The sequence below is a fragment of the Ascidiella aspersa genome, chromosome 4 (genome assembly GCF_963924565.1).
Source record: "Ascidiella aspersa chromosome 4, kaAscAspe10.2, whole genome shotgun sequence".
NCBI lineage: Eukaryota > Metazoa > Chordata > Ascidiacea > Phlebobranchia > Ascidiidae > Ascidiella > Ascidiella aspersa.
Window position 1 is genome coordinate 11458953 of NC_139450.1, and position 26661 is coordinate 11485613.

Here is a 26661-nt window from a genome sequence, read left to right on the forward strand (position 1 = left end):
AAAATTGCAGCGCTCAGTGCAATTCACTGGTGGTAGGTTGCAAACCTTCACGTGGTACCACTTGTAGTGTTTTATAATGTGCCGGTTACCATTTCGTGTCGTCTGTTACATGAACTGTTGTGTACATAAGTATTCTACCTAGCGTGTGCTGAAGTTGTGCTGCTTAATTGACAGCAGCGTAATAAATCCGTTTGAATCCCTAAAAGCGTGAGTGAGACGCTACATTTGGCGACGAGGATCTGTTTTTCATTCATTTAATCAACATTTGGGTTGATTGTGGAACTTTCGGAAGGTAATGGAAGGGAATCCTGCCCTCGTGGGAATGTCAAACAGTGATGTTGGTGCACTGAAACCGTTCGATGTTCAAGACGATGCACATGGTTTGTCTCAACGCTGGAAGCGTTGGAAACGAGCTTTCAATCTATTCTTGGTGGGAAAGGGAATCACGAGTGGCGCTCAGAAAAAGGCACTGTTGCTACATACTGCAGGTATGAATGTGCAGGAAATTTACTATACATTAGTAAACGAGGAAGATGACAATAAGACCTATGATGAAACTTTAACTGTTTTAAATGAGTATTTTATGCCAAAGTGCAACATACCTTTTGAAAGACACTTGTTTCGTCAATTGCATCAAACAAATGACGAATCAGTTGATCAGTTTGTATGTCGACTAAGGCAAAGTGCAGCTACTTGTAATTTTGGAAATGAGACAGATGACCAAATTCGTGATCAAGTAATTGATAAATGTCACTCAAATGCACTACGTAGAAAGTTTCTGGAGAGAGATACACTTACCCTTAAAGATGTGTTGTCAATGTCCAAAGCATTTGAAGCTGTGAATTCTCAAGCAAAAGTGATGGAGGGAAGCCAGACAGTCAACTACATTGAAAAGCCTGGAAAACGTAAGGTTGCTTCAACATCAAGAAAAGAAGTAAAAACCTGTTTTGCTTGTGGTCAAAAGGGACATTTTAAGAAAGATATGATATGTCCAGCTAGAAAAAAAGCTTGTGCTAAATGTGGTAGAGTTGGACACTTTAAATCAAAGTGTTGGTCCAATGGTTTCCAGCCATCAAAATATAATGGTGAAGAGGGACATCGTCCTTTTGAAAGGCGTTCCAATAATAACACTGTACAAAATGGAATAGAGAAAGAAGATGGTGATGGATTTGTTTTTGGTCTAAAACCTCTAACAGAGTTTTATACAGTGACACTGGTAATTGGTGGTGTTACCTTGCCAAATATTTTGATTGATTCAGGGGCGTCAGCAAATATTGTTGACAAGGATACATGGGAATGGCTGAAGAAGCAGAAAATTAAAGCAGAAACCAGAAAGTCTGCCAAGACGTTGTATGCATATGGCAGTAAAGGGCCTCTTGCTACCTTAGGAACTTTTACAGCCCAGGTGAAATCTAAAGACAGTCTTCAAGAGTGCAAGGCAGATTTTATTGTCACAGAAAAAAAGGGTCACACCTTGCTTGGAAAGCATACTGCAGAAGTGTTAGGATTACTACACTTGGGGCCAAGTTGTGTGAACTCTGTGTATGATGATGTTTTGTCCAGATTTCCAAAACTGTTTTCTGGAATTGGTTTGTTGAAGGAATACAAGTTGAAGTTGCACATCAATGATAAAGTTAAACCTGTGGCACAGCCTGTGAGAAGAATTCCATTTCAGCTGAGAGAAAAAGTGGAATTAAAATTAGAAGAGCTGTTAAAGGGGGGGATAATCGAGGAAGCACCTGAAGGGCCTACTGGTTGGATTTCTCCATTGGTGGTAATTCCTAAACCTGATGGTGACATTAGAGTGTGTGTGGATATGCGACAGGCTAATACAGCTATTGTAAGGGAAAGACACCCAATACCCACAGTGGAAGAGTTGCTGTATGAACTTAATGGAAGTACTGTTTTCAGTAAATTGGACTTGAAGTGGGGATTTCATCAAATTTTACTTGATGAACACAGTAGGCATATCACCACATTTATCACACACAAGGGATTGTACAGGTACACTAGACTAATGTTTGGTCTAAACTCTGCCCCAGAGAAATATCAGAAGATTATATGGGATATCTTGAAGGGATGTCAAGGAACTGCAAACATTGCAGATGATGTTATTATACATGGGCGTACAAGAAAAGAGCATGATCAGAGGTTGTATGCTGTGTTGGATAAAATGTCTCGTTGTGGTTTAACACTGAATGCTAAAAAGTGCAAATTTCGTATGGCTAAACTTACTTTTTTTGGCCATGATTTAAGCAAGCAAGGGATTAATCCAAGTGAAGAGAAAATAGCAGCAATCAAGAATGCTGAACCTCCCAAAACTGCCAGTGAAGCAAGATCATTTATGGGTTTGGTGCAATATTCTGCACGATTTATCCCGAATTTGTCTTCAATTGCAAGACCCATTTTGGATTTAACAAAGAAAAGTGTCAAGTTTACATGGGGCAAGGCCCAGGACATTGCATTTGTAAGACTAAAGGATTTAATTGCCAAAGCAGACACCCTTGCCTATTTTCGCAATGACTGCACAACAAGAGTAATTGCAGATGCTTCTCCATATGGATTGGGTGCAGTTTTGACTCAGTGGCAATGTGGTCAATGGAGGGTTATATCTTATGCATCAAGGAGTCTTACTGATGTGGAAAGAAGATACAGCCAAACAGAACGAGAGGCATTGGCTTTAGTTTGGGCTTGTGAGCGGTTTAATTTGTATTTGTTCGGAAAAAAGTTTGAATTAGAGACTGACCATAAACCACTTCAGTTTATTTACTCAAAGTCATCAAAGCTTCCAGCACGTATTGAACGTTGGGTGCTAAGACTGCAAGGGTATGATTTTAAAGTTGTGTACAGACCAGGCAAAAGTAATATTGCCGATGCGTTGTCCAGGCTTAATTTAGCATGCTGTATTGACAACAGTGTTTCTGAAGACTTTATTGGTCAAGTTGTGGAATACAGTACACCTGTTGCTATGTCATCAAAAGAAGTGGAAAGAGAATCCGAAAAAGATGAAGAACTAAGAGTGGTTAGACATTGTGTAAAAACAGGTGATTGGTCAAAATGTGTTAATCCAAGCTATCTACATGTGAAAAATGAACTTAGTATATATGGAAACCTGATACTTAGAGGCACTAGACTTGTAATTCCTGGTAGTTTGCGTCAAGCTGTGCTGAAACTTGCTCATGAGGGACACCAGGGTATTGTAAAAACAAAGAACAGGCTTCGTTGTAAAGTTTGGTGGCCAAAGATGGATAGAGATGCAGAAACCCTGTGTAAGAAATGTCATGGATGCCAAGTAACTAGTGAGTACAGCAGACCAGAACCAATTGCAAGAGTCCTACCTCCAAGTCAACCATGGCAGGATTGTGCAGCTGATATACTGGGACCTTTACCAAGTGGAGACAACATATTTGTTGTTGTGGATTATTATAGCAGGTTCTATGAAGTGGTAATTATGAGGTCAATTACAAGTTCCTGTGTAATACAAGCGCTAAGCAAAATGTTTGCACGATTCGGTATGCCTTACTCACTTCGGACTGATAATGGCCCACAGTTCATTTCTAAGGAATTTGAAGATTTTCTAAAAGAAAATGGTGTTGAACATGTCCATACAACTCCACTTTGGCCTCAGGCTAATGGAGAAGTGGAGAGGCAAAACAGAACTTTAATGAAGGCAATCCGTGTGGCTCATTCGGAACACAAAGATTGGAAGGCTGAGATGGACAAATTTTTAATGGCGTACAGATCAACACCACAGTCATCAACTGGAGCTTCTCCATATTATTTAATGTTTGGTCGTGAAATGCGAACAAAGCTTCCGGAGCTTTGTCAAGAACCAAGGGTGACCGAAGAGGAGTTTCATGACAGGGACTGGAGCAACAAGCTAAAAGGAAAACTATACACTGACGAGAAAAGAAGAGCAATTTCCTCTGGAATAAAAGTTGGTGATCAAGTTTTGGTGAAACAGCCCAAAACCAACAAGCTTTCTACCAATTTTGATCCGGAACCTAAAATAGTTGTCGGCGAAGAAAGTGGCCAAGTTACAATTCAGAATGAGGAGGGTGTGGAAATGAAAAGAAATTCATCATTTCTGCGAAAGTATGTCAATGACGAAAGTGAATCAGAGGATGTTCCCCATGTACCACCATTGGTCGACGTGGAAGGCTCTTCCCCGAATTCTGATAGGCCAGATGGAACACGAAGTCGCTCTGGGCGACAAATTGTAACGCCAGTGCGGTTTCGTGATTTTGTGTAATATTGTCATGTACTTGAGTTTAATTTCTTTGTCGTGATGTTTAAAGTAAAAGGGGAGGGATGTAGTGTTTTATAATGTGCCGGTTACCATTTCGTGTCGTCTGTTACATGAACTGTTGTGTACATAAGTATTCTACCTAGCGTGTGCTGAAGTTGTGCTGCTTAATTGACAGCAGCGTAATAAATCCGTTTGAATCCCTAAAAGCGTGAGTGAGACGCTACACCACTGTTATCGCTCTTACGAGCAACTAATCGCAATGCAACTTGCTCATCTAATAAATCGACGACCCATCGACGTTCAGCATGTTATCGTCTTCCTCCGCCCATTCCAGGCCGAGACCTGCGGCGAACCCCAGGAGCCTTTGTTAAGGCCGGCGCTAACAATTATATTTGCGAACGTTGAAGGGTTGTCAAGTTGGAAGGAACATCTCCTCGCCAACATCTGCAAGAACAGCAATTGTGACATCCTGTGTTTACAAGAAACACATCGCGGTCCCAGTAACAACCGACCAAAATATGCAGTATGACACTGGCAGCTGAACGCCCACATGAGAAGTACGGAAGCGTTATATTTGTCAAAGCTGGAACTGTCGTCGAATCCACATCTCTCACCGATGACAATGACATCGAGGCTCTGACGATCAAGCTTAGTGGAGTCGCGATTACATCAGTCTATAAACCGCCGGAAAGTTCTTTCCTGATGCCAACTCTACCTGCCTTCAAGCCGCAAGTAGTTATTGGAGATTTCAATAGCCACAGTGTAACCTGGGGCTATAACGAATCAAACCCTGATGATGATGCAGTGGAGTCATGGGCTGAAACAAGCCAGCTGAGTCTTGTTCACGATGCAAAGCTGCCAAAATCATTCAACAGCGGGCGGTGGAAAAAGGGCTATAACGCTGATCTAGCCTTTGTTAGCCACAACCTCGCCTCGCTCAGCACGAAAATGGTCTTTGATCCCATTCCTAAGACGCAACATCGCCCAATCGGAATTGAAGTGAATGCCGCCATCCACTCAGCGACAATTCCATTTCGTCGTCGTCGTTTCAATTTCAAGAAGGCCAATTGGGAAGGATTCACCAATGAAATCGACCAGCAAATTCAAAGCATTGTTCCCCTCCCCGATAACTACACACGTTTCACAAAAATATTGTGTAAGGCAGCTCGCCGAAACATTCCTAGAGGCTGCTGCACTAACTACATACCAGGCATTACATCGCACGGTAATGATCTGTACTCCAAGTACATCCATCTGTACAAAAGCAACCCCTTTGCTGTCGAAACTATAGCGGCTGGGGAGGAATTGATCACTGCCATATCGCAACAACGGCAAAAGACCTGGCAAGCACTTGTGGAGGACCGTGATATGGCCAGAAATAGTCGAAAAGCCTGGAGCCTTATTAAAAAGCTGAGTAATGATAAAACCAAGCCGACAAAACAACACTGCAACATTACAGCTAATCAAATAGCACATCAACTGTTGCTAAATGGTAAAGCACCACAAGCTCGAAAGCAGCTGAAGCTCAAGATTCGCCAGAAAGACCAACAGAATTTGTGCTTTACGAAGCCTTTTTCCGCTGACGAGCTTGCCAATGGCATAAAAAAAAAAAAAAGAATGGGAAAGCGATTGGTCTTGATAATGTATTCACTGTGGAGCTGAAGCATCTTGGCCCAAACACCTTGGATTGGTTGCTCCAGCTCTTTAATAACTGCCTTGCCACAATGCGAATACCTAAAGTGTGGAGAAAGTCAAGGGTCATTGCACTATTAAAACCAGGCAAAGACCCTTTGCTGGCGAAGAGTTACCGTCCTATCTCCCTTCTGAGCCATACCTTTAAGCTGTTGGAACGCTCAATCGGCTCACCCCATTCATCGAAGAACGCCTCGTGCAACAACAGGCCGGCTTTCGTCCAGGCAAATCTACGACTGGAAACCTCACTCAGTATATCGAGGATGGGTTTCATAACAAAAAGATAACAGGCACTGTCTTTGTAGATCTTACAGCTGCATATGACACTGTTAATCATCGCCGATTGCTGTCCAAAATCCTAGACATGACGGATGACCCAGCACTCATCGAGTTTATGAGCGTCCTGCTCAGCAACCGACGCTTCTTCGTTGAGTTCAACGGAAAGAGAAGTCGTGTTCGACTTCAACGGAATGGTCTTCCTCAGGGCAGTGTACTTGCACCCCTCCCGTATAATATTTACATTAACGACCTACCGATGGACTCGCACACAACGATTTTTATTTGCCGACGACTTGTGCATTGCTTACCAAGATACGTGCTTTGAAAACATCGAGAAGACCCTCACAACCGCCCTCAAGGAGCTGGAATGCTACTACACTACAAACCATCTGAGAGCGAACCCTGCAAAAACCCAAGTTTGTGCGTTCCATCTGAAAAACAAGTACGCCACAAGAAAACTTAACATAGCTTGGAGTGGGCAATATCTGGAGCACTGTCAGTACCCTACCTACCTTGGTGTAACATTAGATCGTACCCTGACATACAAAGAACATGTTAGAAAGACCAAAGGCAAAGTATCGACCCGCAATAACATCCTGCGGAAGTTAACATCCTCGCAGTGGGGCGCTTCACCCCAAGTGTTGCGAACATCTGCATTGGGTCTCTCTTACTCAGCCGCTGAGTACGCCTGTCCAGTTTGGGGAAGATCGGCACATGCCAAGTCCATATACCCTGTCTTGAACGACAGCTGTCGTCTAATTACAGGATGCTAAAGGCCAACAAACACCAGTTCCCTCCACCTGCTGGCAGGCATCGCCCCTCCGGAAATCCGCAAGGATGCAGCCAGCAAAGTGGAACGTACTAAACAGATGTGCGACCCACGTCATGGGCTTTATGACCATCAACCTGCATCGTGGCGACTCAAGTCCAGTTTATTGCATTGGGTGGAGCCCCTAGACCAAGAAGCGACTTTGTGGAGACTACAAACTTGGCAAAAGAAGCTGGAGCAATCGCCGCCTCACCCAGAGTTGCCTATGGAGCCCGCAGAGGCGCTACCGCCCGGCTCTAATGCAGGATGGAAGATATGGCGTTGTTTAAACCGACTGCGATCTGGCGTAGCACGCACAAAATGTACGCTGAAAAAGTGGGGTTTCCTAGAGCCAGCGGAAAGCACATTGTGTGAGTGCGGCACAGCAGAGGACACAGTCATTCACCGCTTAAAATGCCCTCTGATTGATGAGCCATGCTCCACCACTGATCTTTTGCCGAATTTAACGATCGGGCGAGACAGTGTGTCGAAAAATGGAAACTCTTCATTTAAAAATACCAACTTGAAGACTCGAATATATATATAATGCAATTCACTTTCACACAAAGTTGTACACTTTCAGCAACAGCATCCAAAATACATTTTGTAGTTTTATTTTGTTAGCAGGTCACATTCTATTCTAATATGTTAGCAGGTAACATTCTATTCTAATTCTAATAAACTAATGCTATAAAAGGCGACCTAGACTAAGGAACAGTCAGAAACTTTCAATAGTTTAACAGTTACCTACATGTTTAGTGGTGCGGACCAAAAACCAAAGCACACATATTTTGGTTCCGCGGGCCGCAGGTTGCACGCCCCTGGGCTACTGAATTATATTGTTTTACATACAAAAAGGAGACAAATAGCCCAACTTATTCAAAAAAATTTAATGAAAACACTTATTTTAATTAATTTAAATTTAAAAATTTAAAAGGTAGTTTACTTTGGTCAAACGACTTAAGTCAAGTCAAGTCATTTTAAAACAGTGACTTTTAAGTGCAATTAAGTCAAGTCATTGACTTTTTGATTACAACACTGCCGATTTCTTTTACGGGCCACTGATGGCGACTAAAACATTTTCTTAGAAAAGTGTCATTCGAGGTGGCGCTAAAACTGTAACTTCATTTTTTTAAATAGCGTATTACTTTGCTTTGCTGCAAGTTAAATTGGCAAAAATATATTAAAAAGATTTTCTCGAGATTTAATTTTTCCCAACTTAGAACCTGAGTCGCTGCAAAACCTCTAGAAAAGGGGTGTCGCATTAGAAATTTAATGGCGTCAGTGGCCGGGCTGGTATTACAAAACTTCGCTAATTTTTTTAAAATATAGCGCTAATTTTTTTTATATATTTTGGTTTTCAAACATCACAAAAAACAGTGTTTAAACCACAAAATACTTTAGGGCCTAGGCAGTATTTAAGTATTCAAACGTGTTATGTGTAGAAGTGGGTTGAATTATGAGGTCTCAATAATGTCTTTGCCTGATGAATCACCTACTTTTCTAATGGGGATTGTCTGATTCTGATACAAGTCCACGCAGTTTTGTTAGTTGGTATTGAGCAAGCCAGCGAGCCACAATCGTTCTGTTTATAGCCTAGACCAGCCACAAATGTCGTGTTACACCAACATCGGATATTAGCGCATAGACCGAACAGCGAGGAACATACTGCGTATAACACAACGTTTTTAGCGAGAAAAAAAAGAAGGTTTGACTTAGCATTGTCAATTGTTGAATACACACTTGCTAATCAGTCAACCTAAAGTTTCCTAAACAAATAACGAAAGAGAAAAATTTCCAGCAATTACGGTCGACCAAACTAAAGACGAAAAACGGCGTTTTGCGCTCGATTTTGGTTTCCCATTAGATTAAGACGCGTTGATTACTTAAAAAGCACGCCGCTTCGAACAGTTTGTTAAACTATAACAAAAACGAACAAAAAACGATAATATCACTTACAAAAAGGGGGGGGGGTAAGAACCCCCACCCCCTGGATACGCCACTGGGGGCAATGGATAGTGGTATAATATTTTTAACCTTCATAAGTAATACATATTACACTTACAAATAATACTAATAATTGCATTTTGAAATTCCAGGGGGGGGGTCAAGCCCCCCCTTTCCCCCCGTGCGGGCGCCCATGCACGTAGCATACGTAATCAAAAAGTTAATAGTTATTTGTTATAATATAATGCGTAGGCATACACGTGATAAAGGGCGTTGTCAGCTAAGTTTTTTTCTCTGAACTATGTTGAACAGTGGTTCTTAACCTTTTATGCTTCGTGGCCCCTTTTCATAGGCTCTCAACCCTCATGGCTCTCCGGCTATAAAAATACCTAGTATTGTATTTAAGTGTTTTCACGTGTTTTACTTCTCCACGTTAGTAACAAATACAGCCATTTTGTTAGAAAAACAAAAACCAACGAATAAATGCACTTACTTACTTTCTAATATATTAGGCCTAACAAATATGTTATTTTACTTTAAATTAATTAAGTTATTTGTCATGGCAAAGTTCATTCTTGTACCCCGCCAAGGTATTTTCTATTCGTGTGTTTTGTATTGAGCCAGGCGAATGTCATTACATACATCGAGACGATTTGTGCATTTCGTTTTATGCAACGTAAGATCGGAAAATTTTAGCTTCGCAAATATAGTGATACTTGTGGATTAAACGCACAGTACGAATCTCGAATAAACACAAAATATGGAGCCATCACTTTTCTTATCATGTGGAAGCTTCATTGCAGGCGAAAAAGAGAAATTTTGTGTTTTATAACGCCTGACGGTTTTACGCCGATCGAAGGTTTGTACTTTTCCGCGATAGCTACCAATAATACTCCTACCTAGCAATATTTCTAGAAAGTTTAACTGAAGTAGGAATCTGCAAAGTTGACTCCAAAGGTATTCTAGGCGGCGTCAATCCAAACTTTCTGCGATAAAACGAATGAATTAAATCAGTTCCTTTTACCCGACATATACGGCAGAAGTTTTTTAATAACGTGCCTATAGCTCGAGTTGTGCCCGTGGCCCCCCAGGGGAGCCAAGGGCCACGGTTGAGAAACCCTGCTCTTGAACACGGAAGTTAACTTAAGCGCGTTCAGGATATGATGCTTCATCGCACGAAAAACTTTGTAGGGCAGCGGAACTGCGGAAGTATTGGTCATACAGCATCAATCTTGCAAACTGCGCGCAAAAGATTTTTTATTAATTTTCCATGACGGCATTTTAACAGCGATAAAAATGAATTTTTTGTAAAAATAACAATGTGACGCTACATATGCGTCGCAGTCGCAAAAAAATATTACGCCGGCCGCATGCATGTGCGTGCGTGCGTGCGTGCGTGTGTGTGTGTGTAAAGGAAGATATGAGCCCGCAGTCCGCGTGTTTACACACCCAGTTTAAACCGATATTTGATATTCTCAAGTTTATTAGCCAAATTGATGATTTCTTATTTATGTTTAATTTGTCGGTAGTTAAGTATTACTAACATTAAACACACAAATGCCATTATTAGTAAACTGAAACAGTTTTATTTGCACAAAACATTGCATTAAACGTCATTAAACAAATATAATTTTTGTTTTAAAAAGTTCTCACAGGACGCAAAAAACGGTTCCGATGACTACATGTAAAATAATATTAGCCGATTAATTTCTATATTTTTTTACGTAATAAAATTGTGTTTTTATTCTCATTTATTTATACCAGTACAAAAATGAAAACTATATAATTAATCTATGGTGTGAGTTTAAGGCCACAAGATGGCGTTATTTAGCGTTAAGTCTCTGGAAACCTAGAGCAGAGTTGCCAGATTGGCCTTTTTAAGGCCAAATTCCTCGAATTTGGCTTTTTTTAGAGTCGGTTGGCCTTAGGAATTATACATTTGGCCCTTTTCTAGATTTGGCCTTAAATTTTGCTTTTTTTAATTTACTCTTCAAATTAATCAATATTTCTTATATATCGTAACCTTACCTGATGAAACCATATTCGCCTTTGTTCAACACATGTTCTATACTTGTTTAACGCCGGCGCCAAGTCGGACTGTGCTCACCCTCTCGCAAGCCAGTGGTGCCAGATACCACCACTGTAGCGGATGAGAAAGCTCATCCACTACAGTTTTTTATACTTGCTATTTTTCGGGCTACTTTCAAAATTAGTTTTGTTACAATTTATTAAAATCAGCTTCAAGTCATAAAATATCTATAAATATGAATATTATAGACATTAATTTGGTATACAGAAACGTAATGTGTTCACTTTTTGATCGAGCGGTGCATGCTTTCAGAAAATCAGTTGTAGAGCAAGTGATTTGTGCTTTCGCAATTGAGTATTTTTTTAAATTACCGTTATTTTGATGGTATAAGTAAATTTGTCATTAAAAATCATAGATTTGTTACAAAGAATCTTCTTTTGTAACAAGTCTATTAATTAGTGTAGTAATATTCATTTAAATACATCATGAATTTAGCTTGATTCATTGACGACATTTTAATATTGACTGCTTTCATATTTGACTTTTTTATTAAAAGTGTTCAGCTCTGTTGGACGCTATATGACTCTTTCCTGTTTGACCATTTTTTTGCTGCCTAAGATAATTACCCACCTGATTTATAGGTATATTTTATTATTTACAATAGAAACAGGCAAATGTCCATTTGGCTTTTTTTGGTATTATTTTGGCTTAAAGACCTTTTCATAGTCTGGCAACCCTGACCTAGAGTCTGTATGAACAGTATGATGTTTGTCTTTTTTCCAACGTAGCAAATCTTCTGTTAAGTGCATCGTACAAGAGGCTTAGGCTGAAGCATTACTATGCCTGTTTTAAAATTTACAAATTACTACCTTTAATCCACCTACCCCAAAAATGTTTGTTGTTGTAGAAATGCTTACAGTCTCTATTACCCTAATTCAGGGATGGCGAACCTTTTTATCGTGCGGGTCACAAACACCTTAATCCTGACAAAATGCACAAGTGGGTCATATATTTATTTATATGTTAATATTATGCGAAACTCGTTTTCAGTGTTATTGTCTGCGTTGGTAATTCAAGGTTTTTTGATGGTTTCCAAATTCGAGTCCCACAAATATTAATAAGCTAAATATAGTTAACAAATGCTGCAGCATTTTTTATGGGATTACAGGAGTTCAGTACACAGCTTTTCTGCATGGTTTATTGGTTTAACCAGGGTTTTTAGAACTTTTAGTCTGCGAACTATTAATATTCCTTAAAGGACCACCATCCTTTACGTTTTACAGCGATAAACAAAATGCTTTTAGTTGTCTGCTTTTCTGCACACATTTGTGGACGTGCAGTTAATGTAGGCCTATACTCGTCAACCCTAAAACACTTTTGTTTGCACAACCCACAGATTTGCCAGCCCAGATTTAAACAGTATAGTGCTATCTAATGAAAAACTGTTTTTTACATTTATCCTTTCATAAAAATGATTGATAACATTTCAGCATTTCTAGAAAGACAAGTGGGTCATTAAAAATCGGACTTCGTGACCCGCGGGACAGTGGTTCGCCATCCCTGCCCTAGGTCCCTAATTATGTAACTTAAAAAAAAACTTGTATTGAATTTCAATGAAAAGTACTTAATGTAGATCAGGGGTGTCCAACTCAAACATGCCAACGTGCCAATTTTTATCGTATAACTTCTTCCCGTGCCAAAGTTTAACTACTATTTTTTTTCTAATATTAAAAGCGCTTTTATACAAAATATAAAAACAGTATAATGTTATAATATCAGAAGTAATTGTTTGTTGTCGTAATTGCTGGGATTGTTTTGTAATGTGAATAAACAATGACAATATGCTGTATGGCAAATTTAGCTTTTTTGACAATTGGCTGTATTTTTGGCGGGCTTGCATGCCATTTTTCATTAGGTCGCGTGGCACATTTGGGACGCGTGCCTTATTTTGGACACCCCTGATGTAGATTAGAATTTGACACTGGGTTTCGGTTCACATTGAATCATTTTTAAATTGTGTTGAATATTTATTTTGTTTTTTAATTGCAAATTGATTTGCTCAAGAAAATAATTCTTAAAAAAACCTGGAAAATTTGACAAATCTGTTGCACTGCCTAAAGAATCAGGGTGCCAGAGTGCACCCAAGGTCAAAAGTGCACCCCACTTGTGTAATAAATCGGAAAATCGGGATGCATTTTTTATATTCAATATTGGACATGTTGACACTTGAACCACATTTAAAGAAATTTAATTTAAAATTAACTTCTCTAAAACCATCCAATCTTAAAAATGTTTTGGTCACATTTAGACTCTCAGCTGCAGCCACACATTTCATGGAAAATCACTGTAAAATGAGTGAAGCCACAATTGCTTACTGCAAAACTTATTTACCACCCCATAAACTTTAGAAACCTCTTTATTACAGCTGCACAAATGTTAGCAGTATCTTTACCACAGCCTTTTTCCTATGGTTACTCACCTATATTTAAATTTTATTTACTAAATAACCATAATTGGAACATATCTACATTTGAAAAATTTTAGTGAAATAAACCCTTTTTAATGCAACAGTAATGTGTGCTTTTAACATGTTTTCATTTAACTTGGTTAGATCTAGATGCAAGCATTCTTGAAGTGAAATTTAAGCATCATGAATGGTGGAAATTCTAACTTGGAGGAAATTTGCGAAAATGTAAAAATGGGCCGTGAATATGCCTTACTTGGTAACTATGACACGGCATCAGTATACTACCAGGGTGTTCTTCAACAAGTGCACAAGCACATTGCTTCCCTGAAAGATCCCGAGACTAAAAGCATGTGGCAAAGTGTTAAACAGGACCTTGCCCATGAATTTGACCATGTCCAGGACATAACCTCAACTTTGGCAAGCTTTAAAGTTGAAGGAAGCTATTCTGCGCCTTCCCACAGACCGGGAAGAGGTGGCTACGAAGAGCCAACCCGTGACCCTGATGTATGGCCACCTCCAACTCCAGTTGATCAACCACATAAGCCATCTCCCAACTATGCAAGGCGTAATCCCCCTCGAGCTTACCCCATTAGACCAACACCCCAGCCAAGCAATGATAGGAAGGGTGGACGTGTTAACAATGCAGGCCCTGCCAACGCGAAACAAGATGACAGACCATATCGAAGACAAGCAGATAAGGTAAAGAAAGTGGAGAAGGGCAGAGCCAATTCACCAAGAAGACAGGGTGGCAATGATGGTAAAGAAGATAAAAAATTTGACCCAACTGGATATGATAAGGATCTAGTTGAAGCACTTGAACGTGACATTGTACAAAGGAACCCAAGTGTTCACTGGACTGATATAGCTGGCTTGACCGAAGCTAAAAACCTACTTGAAGAGGCAGTAATCCTGCCTTTATTGATGCCTGATTTCTTCAAAGGTATAAGGCGTCCCTGGAAAGGTGTGCTAATGGTCGGCCCTCCGGGTACAGGTAAAACCTTGCTTGCCAAGGCTGTTGCTACTGAGTGTAAGACCACCTTTTTCAATGTTTCATCTTCAACTTTGAGTTCAAAGTACAGGGGAGAATCTGAAAAGCTTGTCAGACTTTTGTTTGACATGGCACGGTTTTATTCACCAAGCACAATTTTCATTGATGAAATAGACTCGATTGGTAGCAAGAGAGGAACAGGAGATGAACACGAGACCAGCCGAAGAGTGAAAGCTGAGCTCCTTATTCAGATGGACGGAGTTGAAGGAGCAACAGGTGGTGATGACGCTACCAAGATGGTGATGGTTTTGGCAGCAACCAACTTTCCTTGGGACATCGATGAGGCCCTTAAGCGCAGACTGGAGAAGCGAATCTACATTCCGCTTCCAGACACCGATGGCAGGGAGTCCCTATTGAGGATAAACCTGAAAGATGTGGAAATGGCTGAAGATGTTAATCTAAAAATGATTGCAGAGAAGTTGGAGGGATACTCAGGAGCAGATATAACCAATGTGTGCCGAGATGCTTCTCTCATGGCAATGAGAAGAAGAATTGCTGGCCTAAAGCCTGATGAGATTAGAAATCTCAAAAAAGAGGAACTGCATCTTCCTACCACTGGCCAAGATTTCTTGCAAGCTATTAACAAAGTGTCCAAGTCGGTTTCATCGACTGATCTGGAAAAGTATGAAAAGTGGATGGGTGAATTTGGTGCAGCATAGTAAACATTGCTCTGCCAACTGTGAAAAAGAATGACTGTTTGTCTTGTAAAAACAAAAACAATGAGGCCAGTTGGGTGCTCGTACAAACTGTATAAACCTATTTTTCATATTTTTAACACTGTTGTTATTTTGATTTACAACTAATTCAAGACTCTGTAAACTGGTCTAAAAATGTCTACACTTAGCCTAATTATTTCTTATTGATTACTTGTTTCAAATTTTATGTACTTATATTTTCAAAAAACACTGTTATAGGAAATAATTGGTATGTGACTGTATTTTTTGCTGTATCTTTGGTGCTCTATAGTTTTTCAGATTTGATGTGATTAGCAACATTACCATTAAACTTATCATTTTCCCTAGATGTCATTGCAATGTTAGCTGTAAGAAATCTAATCAAATGTGTAAAACCAATACAGTTGTATAGGGATTTGAGTGTTACAAGTCGGTGTTTTAACATGGATCTGACCAAGATTGTTTCAGTGCTAAATGAAATAGCACCAGTGAAGTATGCAGCAGACTGGGACAATGTAGGACTTCTACTGGAACCCTCCTCTCCATGTCAAGTGTCAAGAATAATGCTGACTAATGATCTTACAGAACCAGTACTTGAAGAATGCCTCAAAAAAGAGGTTGGCATGATTGTCTCCTACCATCCACCAATCTTCAAGTCCTATAAAAGGTTGTCTTTCTCTGATTGGAAAAGCAGGATTATTGTCAGAGCTTTAGAGAATCGCTTAGCTGTCTATTCACCACATACAGCGTGTGACGCTGTACAAAATGGAGTAAATGACTGGCTGGCACAATGTCTTGGGGAACTGGAATTTATCAAACCTGTGGCTGCAACCGAGGCAAAACCTTTGACCACTAATATTGTTAGTTTCAAACTTGATCTTTCTGACAAAACTGCAAAGAACTTTTTTGATTACTGTTCTCAGAATATATCAAATGTAAATGGAGATGCTTTGCCAGGTGGTTTATTTCAATGTAAATTTGAGTGCAATGATGACAATTTAAAACAAATATATTCCTATGGGGAAATGTTTTCTCAAAACCTAAAATCATGGCAAGTGACAAAACTGTCGCCAATTCAACTTCCTACGATTGGCATTGGTCGAATTTGTCGTTTACAATCTCCTGTTGCCATAATAGACTTGATTGATCAGATAAAAAATTATATTGGTATCCCCCATCTTAGACTAGCCCTTGGGAATCAACACATTCTTTCGTCAATGATTCAAACTGTAGCTCTCTGCGCTGGATCTGGTTCTTCTGTGTTAAAGGGTATTAAGGCTGATCTCTACCTGACTGGGGAAATGTCGCATCATGATGCATTGGATGCTGTCTCAAACAATGTTTCAGTCATACTTTGTGAGCACTCAAACACAGAGAGGGGCTATTTAAAAGTTTTAAAACAACAGCTGGTAGAAAAGTTATCTTGCGTTGAAATTTTAATATCAGAGATGGATAAGGACCCTTTAGTAGTTACGTAAATGATATTATCCAGTTTAAATTCTTTTTGTCGAACAACTGCTCTGTGTTAACCTACTAATCACAATACAAGCATTTTATTGTGTCCTTTTGTGATCAAAGTGAGGCGATACAAACAGTAAAAAACAGCTTTATATTATTCAACACTTGTTGCTAAATTAACTTTACCTGGGGTTATAACTTTTTTATTTTTAAAGTGTTGAATTCTGTACAGGTGTAAGGTCATTGCATCTAGAGTTCTGTAAACGATATTGGAAGCATCAGAGCAACCACTGGTTGACAACCAAGGAACATCAACAACACTTAAATGTGGAAAAAACTCAAAATATAATTCAGCATGATAGGTATTTTGCAAGCTAGTTAGGTCAGAGCATGGTATGGCACCAGGGAGCACCAAGTACACAATAGGGTTTCCTGATGTTGCCAAAGAACTATTGAGATTGACCTCCAAATCTTTGTAGGAAGAAAAGGGCATGTGCAAAATTGACAGCTCTGCAATATTATCCATTTGCCAGTTCAATAGATGAAGTGGGGGTGTTGATGTATGATAAAAGTGAAAATGAAGTTCTGTGTGACCCTGGGTTGGAGAGGCATTTTTATGCACTGATGCAATGGAAGATATGTATTCTATACAGGGCAACATGCCACCATCAGCCAGCATGCCCTGTATTATAAAAGTACCTAGGTTAAAGGAAACCCAGGCTGAGGCAAAAATACTCATTTGCCAAAGTTCAAGTTTAGCCATGAAAGGTGCAAAAATAAGAACTAAAAACACAATAATGCACATTGTAATAAAAAATTTGTTAATATTAAAAATGAAGCTGTAGAAAATGATGGTAAGAAGAGAGGCACGTATCATTTTAAAGTTTAACATAGCAAAATACTCTTCAGTGTTGACTTTTTCTACAGTTACAAAAAATAAAGTCCCAAACAATCCAAGAAATAGAGTTTTATCAATTGCAGAAGCCGAAATAAAGTTCAGTTGATCATTGTTTTCATAAAAGGTCTTTCCAATTAAAGGTAACCAACGTTGCTGTTTTCCAAACCACTGTATCATGGAAGTGGCATCTTGGATGTTGTAAACTTCATTAAACAAATCAGGGTCAAAGTACAAGCAGCGACAAATCACTAAAACAGCAGTGGCAGAAAGTATACTTGGCACAATTTTAACTAATCGTGATGGCACACCTTTAAAAAAGGTATCAGCGTCTGTGGTTTCACTAAATAGCCAATAAATAATTGGCATTACAAGGGCGGATAAAAAGTACCAATCAATGAATGTTCCAAAAACAGCAAGAAAGGATATTGCAAAGATGTTAATCTTTTCAGTAGGCTTTGTAATAAGGTTAAGAATACACACCAAAATAAAAACATTAAATACAACAGGTACAGTTCTGGTACAATATATCCAGCTGGAATACGATGACGCAAAAACAATACTTGCAAGGTTGGCAGCAATTTGATTATTGTAAAGGTTCATTGCAGTTCTGTATAAGTTTACATCCACGCTAAAACTAAGCAGTGTGACAACCAGCCTTGGAAAAAGCAGAAGGGTGTAGGGAGACACTACTCCTTGAAAGTATTGAGAAATAAAGCGCAAGAGCAGAAACGGAGTTCCAGCCACAGGTCCAGGGAAAAGCAATCCATGTGTATCTACATGTCTTCCCTGATTGGACAAGATGCCGAAAACGTGAGCTAAAAAACAGCAAAGAAACTGTCATTTTTTGTATTAAAATTGTTTAATAGGGAATTATATCAAATGAATGCCAAGTTATTAGTCAAGTAACTATAAAAAAAATTGTACAACTAGCAACTCACTTGCCATACTTTCAGTAGATGCAAACTCATTTTCAGAAACTATACCAGTTTGAGGTAAAATACATAGCATCAGGCGCAAAGCAGCGAGATGAAGCCAGATTATTTTTAACCAAACAATGTCCATGGCACCTTAAACTGTATTTTTCTATTTATAGACACATGTATAAATTTATAAGCAACTCGACAAAATGTCAAATGAGAAAACAAGGTACAAGGTGAACTTTTATTTTGATTAGTTGGTATATTGTTAACACATTTCTTCACAGTAAACAGGAAGAGCAACCTGAAGTTATCTGTTATAAAAAAGAAAATCTCAATCTGTCTTACCAAGTTTTGTTTAACAAGCAAATGTCAGATGACATTTTTTGTGAACTGGAAAAATGTGTGACATACTGCTCTGGCGATTTGGCTCGCCTTAAGGTAATTTATTCCCTAGAGTTGCGCAGAATACTTTTAAAGTACCAATAACTTTTAAAGCGAGGTTTCTGTGGTGCTGGTCTAGAATCCTACCACGGCGTTAAAACAATTACTAAATCAACGCACAATATTAGGGTTTGGGTACGGGTCAAGCATTATTATTTTAAAAATACTTGACTCACTCACATCCAAACGCTAACCCAAATAATGTACGTTGTGGTTGGATTCTAGACCAGTGCCGCCACGGTTTTATGCAGATTTTTGGAAAGTGGACTGATATTCCACGGCAGCATGTTGCATATGGTGACGAAGGAATGGCATACAAATTCTCTGGCAATACAATCCCAGCAAAACCTTGGAATGCAATGCCGTGCCTAATTAAACTTAAACAAGCTGTTGAAAAGGCTGTCCCTGACATCAAATTCAATTTTGTTTTGATCAATCGTTACAGCGATGGAAGCAAGTATATGGGCGAACACCGAGATGATGAAGCAGAATTAGTTCAAGATGCGCCGATAGCATCGCTTTCTTTCGGTCAAGAGAGGGACTTTGTGTTTCGCCATAAAGACAACAGGGGCAAAAAACGGTCGAGGGATGATTTGTCCAAACTTACGGTTTCGCTGCAACACGGCAGTCTGCTGGTCATGAAAGCACCAACAAATAAATTCTGGTACCACGCGCTTCCAAAAAGGTTAAAAGCTAAACGGCCCAGGATAAACCTAACATTTCGCGCAATGGCGCTATAAAAAAATTAAATTGCAATTTAAGCGTACAAATCAACTGCAAAAAGTTTTATTTTCGTGTGGAATTTAGTTAAACTTTGCGAATAAGTAACGCATGACCGATGGAACCAGTGGACCAGAAGAAGTAAACATTGCGCGTAATTATTCTATGTTGTGTTACTCTTGCATGCAGGGATTGGTTAAACCAGCGGTTCCCAAACTAGGGTCCGCGGACCAACTGGGGTCCGTAAAACAGTTTCATAGGGTCCGCAAGGAGAATTAGCCTTTAAGTTTTTAAACATTAGTCTATGTTTTAAACATTATCTGTCATCATTATTGTCTTTAGTTATGCTTTATTATTCGATCATAGTGTGTTTTAAGATGTCTCTTGTGAAAAGAATTTTTACATTAGAAAGAATAGTGACTGCACTAGTGTACTATAAGAAACATGGGTCAACTGACCTATTTTTATAGGGCTGCAAAATATCAAAATAATTGCAAAGGGTCCACCAAGAAAAATGTTTAGAAAAGTTTGGGAACCGCTGGGTTAAACCATGATCGAAATGTTTGATTTTTCCTGTTTAAGTCTAGGATTTAAAGTTTTGGTGCAAATTAATTTAAAAGTTTAACGTTTTAGGAGTAGGCCTAAACTGGGAAAACGGGTCTTGTAAAATGTTAAACCTGTACTGCCTTTAAGCTCTCTTATGACTACCCTCATATTCGAATTGTTCCTCCAATAACTAAATTGACTGCTTAGCTCCTTGCAAACCACATAAAAAGCGCACTTCGATATGATTAACAAAACTGACTTTTGTTGAAAGTGCCATTGGACGCTGGAGATTTTATAGGATAATTTTTTTTTTCAAAAAGATCTCAAACACAGCCTAATCGAGAAGCCAAATGATTGCGGCCCACCACTTATTCTCAGTTTGAGTAGGCTCTATTTAAAACAATTAATTCGACCATCATCAAAACGTGTAGAACGCGCTGTATTTGATGTAGACCTCATCTTATATTTTTTCTGGGACTATAGTCGAGTCTAATGTCGCCTTTCAACATCCATCGAACCTTTAAGTGCACCCATCATTGCTAAGCTCGATAAGGCCGAGATTTACCTACTTGCATGCTTCCGCACGAGTTCACTCTTGAAGAGCGGGCGTTTATCAGTTAAGTTGTTTTATGACGTAACTTATGACGTCACCCCTTTAATTTAATAGGTTTTGCGGCCCATCAAAAATTTTAAAGTGGCAATTCGGCCTATTCTGCTAAACTGTTGGACATCCCTGTTTTGGATCTTTAAAATAGGCACAAACATATCATTTTGGTTCTTGTTTCCGAAAGCGGTACGGCGTACAGGTACCGGCAAAATTGTTGTACCGTAACGCAGACCTGGACCTTTCCGACTTACTTTCACCACTAGTCATACTACCTGCTTTGATGTAAAAACTCGTAATGTTAATCAGTAGGACTACCAACCTGATAATAATACCTTCCTTTCACAACTTTGCTAACCTTTTTTGACTTTAGGCTCTTCCCTTATGAACCGCCTCGAAGGAGTCCCAACCTTTTTGAATTAAGTGAGCAGTGCTTGTAGAATACAGGAATTTTACTGTATTGCAAGAAACTTGAGGGTATAAGCCAGCAGTTTCCTCAAAACAGACGGTAGACAATATGGCGGATGCAAGCTTAGCTGGTTGCATGCTTTTACAGGATTAGTATAATATAAAGTAACTGCTCATGATTCGAGCTTTTTTCGCGTTTGAATGTATCAAAGCGCTTGACACATAAGCAGCACGATAAAATTCAAGCTAGGTTATTACATTTCTTATGAATTATTTTTAAGTTTTCGAGGTACGCCTACCACGTTGCGCTACTTCAAGCTTTTAGGTATTATCTTGAACTAAAAAAGACAAAACCACACACTAGCATGAGTGATTACGTTAAACAAACCAATAGGCATATATAGCCTAATTTTTTTAGTTTCGTGCCGTGTATTGAAATATTTTTTTATGTTACTTTAACATAATATATACAACTAAAAGTAATGCGTAGCCTAAATCACGGGACAACATCGTTATACGCATTACAGTTAAACACAAAACTGATAAATACCCGATACAAACAGGCAACTCAAGAGTATTACATCACTCTAAATAGCATAGAAATATAAAAGCATTTTCAATTAATAATGCGCCAACTGATGAAGTTGTTCTTTGGCGTCAGTTTTGCTTTTATGATTTGGCATTCCACGTCGAATATCCGCCATCTAAGTTTTGCGCCCTGTAAAATATTTAGAACTAAATTTGCATACACACAACGTAAAAGGGACAGATTAGCAACAAACGCATACAACAACTTTGACGACAGTTTTTATTGTTTGGTAACTCTCACTTTGTCAGCCCGGCAGAGTTGGCGACAAGAACAGCCCGTGAACCTCGGGCGCCGCGCTGGCAGTGAAACACAACAGACGTGTCGCTGGTAGGTTTCGAGATGCCGTACTGGGTCTTGAATACATCATTCGACAGTGCCAGGGCATTTTCTGTGTCAGAGAGGTCTGGCTTAGGATTCCAATTTAAACTCTACCCAGTAATCTCATTGTAAAAGCTTCCTAATCGCTAAAACGTATTTTTTATGTTATCGCGTTATTTCTGACACTATAGTTTTATTGAGTAGGATCAATGATGTAGCCTACAAATGGTTTTCAAAAAAGGTCAAACGTAACGTTTGTCATATTAAAATAACTATACATTTATACATGTGGCATAAACGTTAAAATCAATTGACTGGAATCTACCTAATTCCGGGAAAGGTATGTTTACGCTGGGATCTATAAATCCATTTTCGGCCCTCTCCGATGGGTTTCGCACGTCTATGATGACCTTTTCTCCTATCTGCTCCTTCAATTGACACGCGGTCAACTTCTGCGAATCCCTGTCACCACAGAGAACAATGTTTACTCAACACACAATCCAATTAACTTGATGTTAGTTGCCGGATAGGTTTGCCAGCTTCGAACGTTGGACAATATTCGGGTTGAACCTTGTGTTAAGTTTTACAGCGGATGAGGGAAGAATTGGGAAATTCAGTTAATCAATCATTGGCATACACAAAAGCACCCTTTAACGCGGAAGTGATTTAAAACTTTTTAACGCGGAAGTGACGCTAATTGATTCAGACAGCCCGGTTTCGTGCATTTGTAGCCACCGTAGGGCTACGAAACACTTAAATTAAAGGTATTTCGCAAATCTTGAGCCGGACTTGCTGTTGTCACATCTTAAAATAAATCAGGGTTGTTTATAAAATATGTCCAGTAGGCAATAATACCGGATTAGAGCACAATTCCGATGTCAAGTGTAGCAAGCGTAATTGTCCGATACGAATTATATTCAATACGAATTAATTTGTACACTTTTTGGTCAAAACACGTCTTAATACATTATAGAAACACATCGCGATCTGTGTGTCACAATTACAGGTAAGAACGTCAGTAGAATAGACAGGCTACTCGAGACTATAAACGGCAAGAAAATGATGTTAAGCAGATCGACAAACTGTTTAGAACCTCCTACTTGCTAAACTAAAACCTTGAATTGTTTCTTATCCAGAAGCTATAATTTTACACATAAGATATTGTTTTTAGGTTTACAAAATGCCACCAGTTGACAAAAACAAATGTACTTACTTCAAATCGGCAGGGGTGTGGGCCATTATACAAAAACTTGTAGTAAACCCGACAAAGTTGCAACGGAAGCGGCTTCTCTCTGTTTCAGTTTGGCTAACTGATGCACCACAGCAAATTGCCTTTTTACTGAGCAGTCGAACCAGTCGACCGTGATAAAGCGCGCTTCCTGCGTCAGCTAAACTGGCTTGGTGCGTCTACCGTAAAACCGCGTAGCATAAAAATCTGCGACACGATGTCGACAGCTAAGAAAACGGACTGGTCTAACTAATCCTTCCTGTCTTTTTTGCGTCAATCCACAAAAAGTTGAATTGTAGAGACATTGGCTTTTATATTTTATAAAGTATTTAACTATTTCAAAACTTAAAAGTTGTTGTAAACTTTGGCCTTTATAGTGTCGAGTTGCGATAATTTTTTTCAACGGCCCGTCAAAAAGCTGACCTCTTTTGTGTAATTTGCAAACTATGTTTTACGCCTGCGTAAACGCCAAAATGTTTCTCTCCTCGTGTGGTCTAGAAACAGACAAACAAGCATATCAGTAAGGAAGTTTTGTTAAATCATTACTAACGCAATATGGCATTTTCAGTATAATAGGTGTGCATTTAAGGTTTGGGTTAACCGTCCGACCGTCTGTAAGCTTTTTCCTATTTTCCCAATCGGGCATGTTAATGTAAATAACCTGTCTGCTCTAAATGACCGAAATATTTTAACTTTAACAGATTAAAACACAATATTAAAAAAACGATTAACTTTTATTAACGAGTAACATAACAGAATTATCGCAACAGAACATTCAAGTATAATTGTTATGCGACATGTGTGTTTGTTTCAATTGACCATGTTAGGATTTTGAGTTAACAGAATAGTTCCAATCTGTCTAAGCACAGGCCGAAAAACTATCAACTTTATGACGGGTACGTCCGCTTCCACGTACTCTGTCCGCCTTCCAAGTTCTTCACTCTGCAACAACAAAAAACACGAAACAGAATCAGCTTCGTTCTACCAGCCGCGGAAAAATTACAGCCTTGAGCGAGAGACCACGTAGCTAATCATTTACAAACAAGGCGCGTACTTTTCGTAGCCGAGCTGGTTTGCCAGCACTACAGCTTTGGTTCCCCTTCCGCCCTTGCCGCAATGAAACACGACTTCGGACCCGCTTTGTGACGGCTTCGTTGTACCGTACTTGGTTTCGAATGCGTCAGATTCAAGATTAAGAGCACTTTCTGCAAACACAACAAAGCAGTTGACGCCACTAGGTTTAAATACATTTTGCTGTTTATCGCTTGGTAAATTTTTTTTCCAGTATTCTTCTCAGAAAACTTTTCCAAACAATAATGTTTTAGGTATATTTTCGGCAACATCTTACCCAACTCGGGATAAGGGATGTTTAGCCATCGTTTAGCTGGTATCTTTCCGCTTCTTTCAACTTCGTCGGGATTGCGTACGTCCACCACAAGCACGTCGTCCTTGTCCACCCTTTGCTTCATACCAACCATTGATTCCTGCTGATCTGGTCTGTAAAACATGCTCATATATATCGTCCTATAAGATGACATAACTTTGTATCTCAAACAGACGCATGCATAATTGCATAACAATAGCAACTTTGTTTGATATGTTTAGACTTATGCAGGTTACAATTGGTTTAGTAAACTACGTATTGAACACTTACCTTAGAGCAGTAAGTTCAGGTTGATGCATGTTGTTTTACTTCTATAAAATATAATAGGTAACTACGCAATTCGGCGCAATGGTTTTATACTTGGTTAAGCTCACACATCTATAATAACTTGCTTAGCGTCTTTATTTAAGGGTTTCACGCGTGGTTAGACAAGCGAAAACTGCAGAGTCAGCAAACCAGACACGCTTCGTCACTCTACGACAGTCGTCCACACGGTGGCGCTATATGAGCATATCGCAAACATAATTTGAGTTTTGACAAGCTGAAGAAGTGAAGTAATATAAGCAAAGATTTTTAAAACGCTTTCTGGCTCCCAAAAATCATTGTATAATGCTGATATTTTAAGTGCTATGGTGTAATCATTTACTAAACATTGCCGTATATTGAACACACATTCCAGTCTGTTTTATTTTTTTTTCGTTTTACAGCAAACCATTTTATTTTTAAACTGTGTTTACCCCAAAGTTACCATTTTTATAGGAATTTTTTTAATGTAATTTTGTATTTGTATCACATTCCGGGTTGAAATTAGCATGTTAACGTGTACATGTCCAAAATAATTATTTTACAACCCAAAGTATTTTATTTGTGAGACATCAGACGTGTCTTGTAGTTGCGAGGTACTCTTATTCGGTCAAGTATCTCAAATATCTACGTTTATATTTAGCAGAACTTTTTTCTTATTTGGTGAAAGATTAGGAAAAATGTCACTGAAAAGGTTTGACGCTTACCAACATTATCCATGTGCCCCATGCTGAGAAACTGCTTTGTTCTCATCAGGGAAATAAACGCTATCAGTTTGCATCTTATCGCATTGGAAATTATACAACACCGCGCAACCTGTTTTTATCATTGAGTATTAGATTTGAACGCATGGGTTAGAGCAAACATAAGATTACACCAATTTTAAAAAGTTATTATGACCTTCAAGTGCGTCACAGGTGAATATTCTATACCGAACTCAGTCGCAAACGCATAGTATTATTGTAAAAAAGGGACGTCATTATGACGTCACATGTCAATCGTCGTCAAGGTTGGACCCGACAACGCCATCACAAACGAACGGCAATAATACCATACGGGACCACGATGGAAGCATTACAACAATTTGTTGTTGCGTCACACCCAACTGAATTTTAGCTTTGAAACGTTAATACGACAAACCAAACCACTAAGCCTATATGTGACGTAGTTTAAAATGAACTTTCGAGCAATCAAAAGTTTTTGCCAATCAATACCTAAGTTTTGAACACATGATTTAATAATTAATATTAATAAATTCCATTGTAAAACTATTTTCCAATCTACCAATAACTTTGTTTAAAAACGGCCTTACAAATTAAAAAAACATCCGCATTTTGTTTTTCGCCGTTGAGATGCTTTATGCAAAATCGTCAAAAAGTGTTATACACAAACGGCCTATGGCTGTTCAGAAAAATTATTGTGAAAACGAACAAACCGTATTTTTTATATTCTTACAGGCTTTAAATTAGCTCATCAACAAGTAAACTCGCAGGTTTAGGTTAAAAAACGAGTGCCGTGGACAAAAATTGTCTACCTCAGACTGATATTGGTAGACACAGGTGTCTGCGAATCGGCCCAGCAGCTGGTAATAGCTGGCCTATTGAAAGCTGCCTCACATTTGCCAAAGTACGTGACGTGAGAATGACTCCGA

The 26661-nt window shown here is 39.0% G+C and overlaps 6 protein-coding genes and 1 pseudogene across 6 annotated transcripts; 4 read left to right on the forward strand and 3 right to left on the reverse strand.

The window, feature by feature from the left end:
- Positions 1 to 322: 322 nt before the first annotated feature.
- LOC146147838 (uncharacterized) lies at positions 323 to 1409 on the forward strand (annotated as a pseudogene).
- A 12210-nt stretch (positions 1410 to 13619) lies between these two features.
- LOC146147839 (katanin p60 ATPase-containing subunit A-like 1) lies at positions 13620 to 15542 on the forward strand. Its single transcript, XM_083386593.1, has one exon. The coding sequence runs from the start codon at positions 13655 to 13657 to the stop codon at positions 15176 to 15178; it is 1524 nt and encodes a 507-aa protein (XP_083242719.1). The 5' UTR covers positions 13620 to 13654; the 3' UTR covers positions 15179 to 15542.
- On the forward strand, positions 15542 to 17090 carry LOC146147840 (NIF3-like protein 1). Its single transcript, XM_083386594.1, has one exon. It carries the CDS (start codon positions 15553 to 15555, stop codon positions 16669 to 16671), a length of 1119 nt encoding a protein of 372 aa, XP_083242720.1. The 5' UTR covers positions 15542 to 15552; the 3' UTR covers positions 16672 to 17090.
- LOC146147841 (uncharacterized) lies at positions 16738 to 19711 on the reverse strand. The gene is made up of 2 exons (XM_083386592.1): positions 18488 to 19711; positions 16738 to 18364 (listed from the first exon to the last, which is right to left on the reverse strand). The coding sequence occupies exons 1-2, from the start codon at positions 18609 to 18611 to the stop codon at positions 16806 to 16808; spliced, it is 1683 nt and encodes a 560-aa protein (XP_083242718.1). The 5' UTR covers positions 18612 to 19711; the 3' UTR covers positions 16738 to 16805.
- LOC146147842 (DNA oxidative demethylase ALKBH2-like) lies at positions 18308 to 19916 on the forward strand. Its single transcript, XM_083386595.1, has 2 exons — positions 18308 to 18907; positions 19162 to 19916. The coding sequence occupies exons 1-2, from the start codon at positions 18836 to 18838 to the stop codon at positions 19648 to 19650; spliced, it is 561 nt and encodes a 186-aa protein (XP_083242721.1). The 5' UTR covers positions 18308 to 18835; the 3' UTR covers positions 19651 to 19916.
- A 1341-nt stretch (positions 19917 to 21257) lies between these two features.
- LOC146147843 (rhodanese domain-containing protein CG4456-like) lies at positions 21258 to 23450 on the reverse strand. The gene is made up of 4 exons (XM_083387516.1): positions 23309 to 23450; positions 22421 to 22557; positions 22018 to 22165; positions 21258 to 21906 (listed from the first exon to the last, which is right to left on the reverse strand). Exons 1-4 carry the CDS (start codon positions 23332 to 23334, stop codon positions 21858 to 21860), a joined length of 360 nt encoding a protein of 119 aa, XP_083243642.1. The 5' UTR covers positions 23335 to 23450; the 3' UTR covers positions 21258 to 21857.
- Positions 23451 to 24038: 588 nt separating this feature from the next.
- Positions 24039 to 25118, reverse strand: LOC146147844 (rhodanese domain-containing protein CG4456-like). The gene is made up of 4 exons (XM_083387515.1): positions 24978 to 25118; positions 24672 to 24820; positions 24378 to 24528; positions 24039 to 24265 (listed from the first exon to the last, which is right to left on the reverse strand). Exons 1-4 carry the CDS (start codon positions 25004 to 25006, stop codon positions 24211 to 24213), a joined length of 384 nt encoding a protein of 127 aa, XP_083243641.1. The 5' UTR covers positions 25007 to 25118; the 3' UTR covers positions 24039 to 24210.
- Positions 25119 to 26661: the final 1543 nt, after the last annotated feature.

Coding starts and splice junctions, on each gene's coding strand:
- LOC146147841 (XM_083386592.1), bottom strand. CDS start 18,611: ATGGACATTGTTTGGTTAAAAATAATCTGGCTTCATCTCGCTGCTTTG. Junction 18,365..18,487: donor ATCTACTGAAAGTATGGCAA/GTGAGTTGCTAG, acceptor GCTGTTTTTTAG/CTCACGTTTTCGGCATCTTG.
- LOC146147843 (XM_083387516.1), bottom strand. CDS start 23,334: ATGGCCCACACCCCTGCCGATTTGAA. Junction 22,558..23,308: donor CACACCCCTGCCGATTTGAA/GTAAGTACATTT, acceptor CTGTGGTGACAG/GGATTCGCAGAAGTTGACCG. Junction 22,166..22,420: donor CATACCTTTCCCGGAATTAG/GTAGATTCCAGT, acceptor TCTCTGACACAG/AAAATGCCCTGGCACTGTCG.
- LOC146147842 (XM_083386595.1), top strand. CDS start 18,836: ATGTCAGATGACATTTTTTGTGAACTGGAAAAATGTGTGACATACTGC. Junction 18,908..19,161: donor GCGATTTGGCTCGCCTTAAG/GTAATTTATTCC, acceptor GGTTTTATGCAG/ATTTTTGGAAAGTGGACTGA.
- LOC146147840 (XM_083386594.1), top strand. CDS start 15,553: ATGTTAGCTGTAAGAAATCTAATCAAATGTGTAAAACCAATACAGTTG.
- LOC146147844 (XM_083387515.1), bottom strand. CDS start 25,006: ATGCATCAACCTGAACTTACTGCTCTAAG. Junction 24,821..24,977: donor CCTGAACTTACTGCTCTAAG/GTAAGTGTTCAA, acceptor CATGTTTTACAG/ACCAGATCAGCAGGAATCAA. Junction 24,266..24,377: donor AACCAGCTCGGCTACGAAAA/GTACGCGCCTTG, acceptor TTGTTGTTGCAG/AGTGAAGAACTTGGAAGGCG.
- LOC146147839 (XM_083386593.1), top strand. CDS start 13,655: ATGAATGGTGGAAATTCTAACTTGGAGGAAATTTGCGAAAATGTAAAA.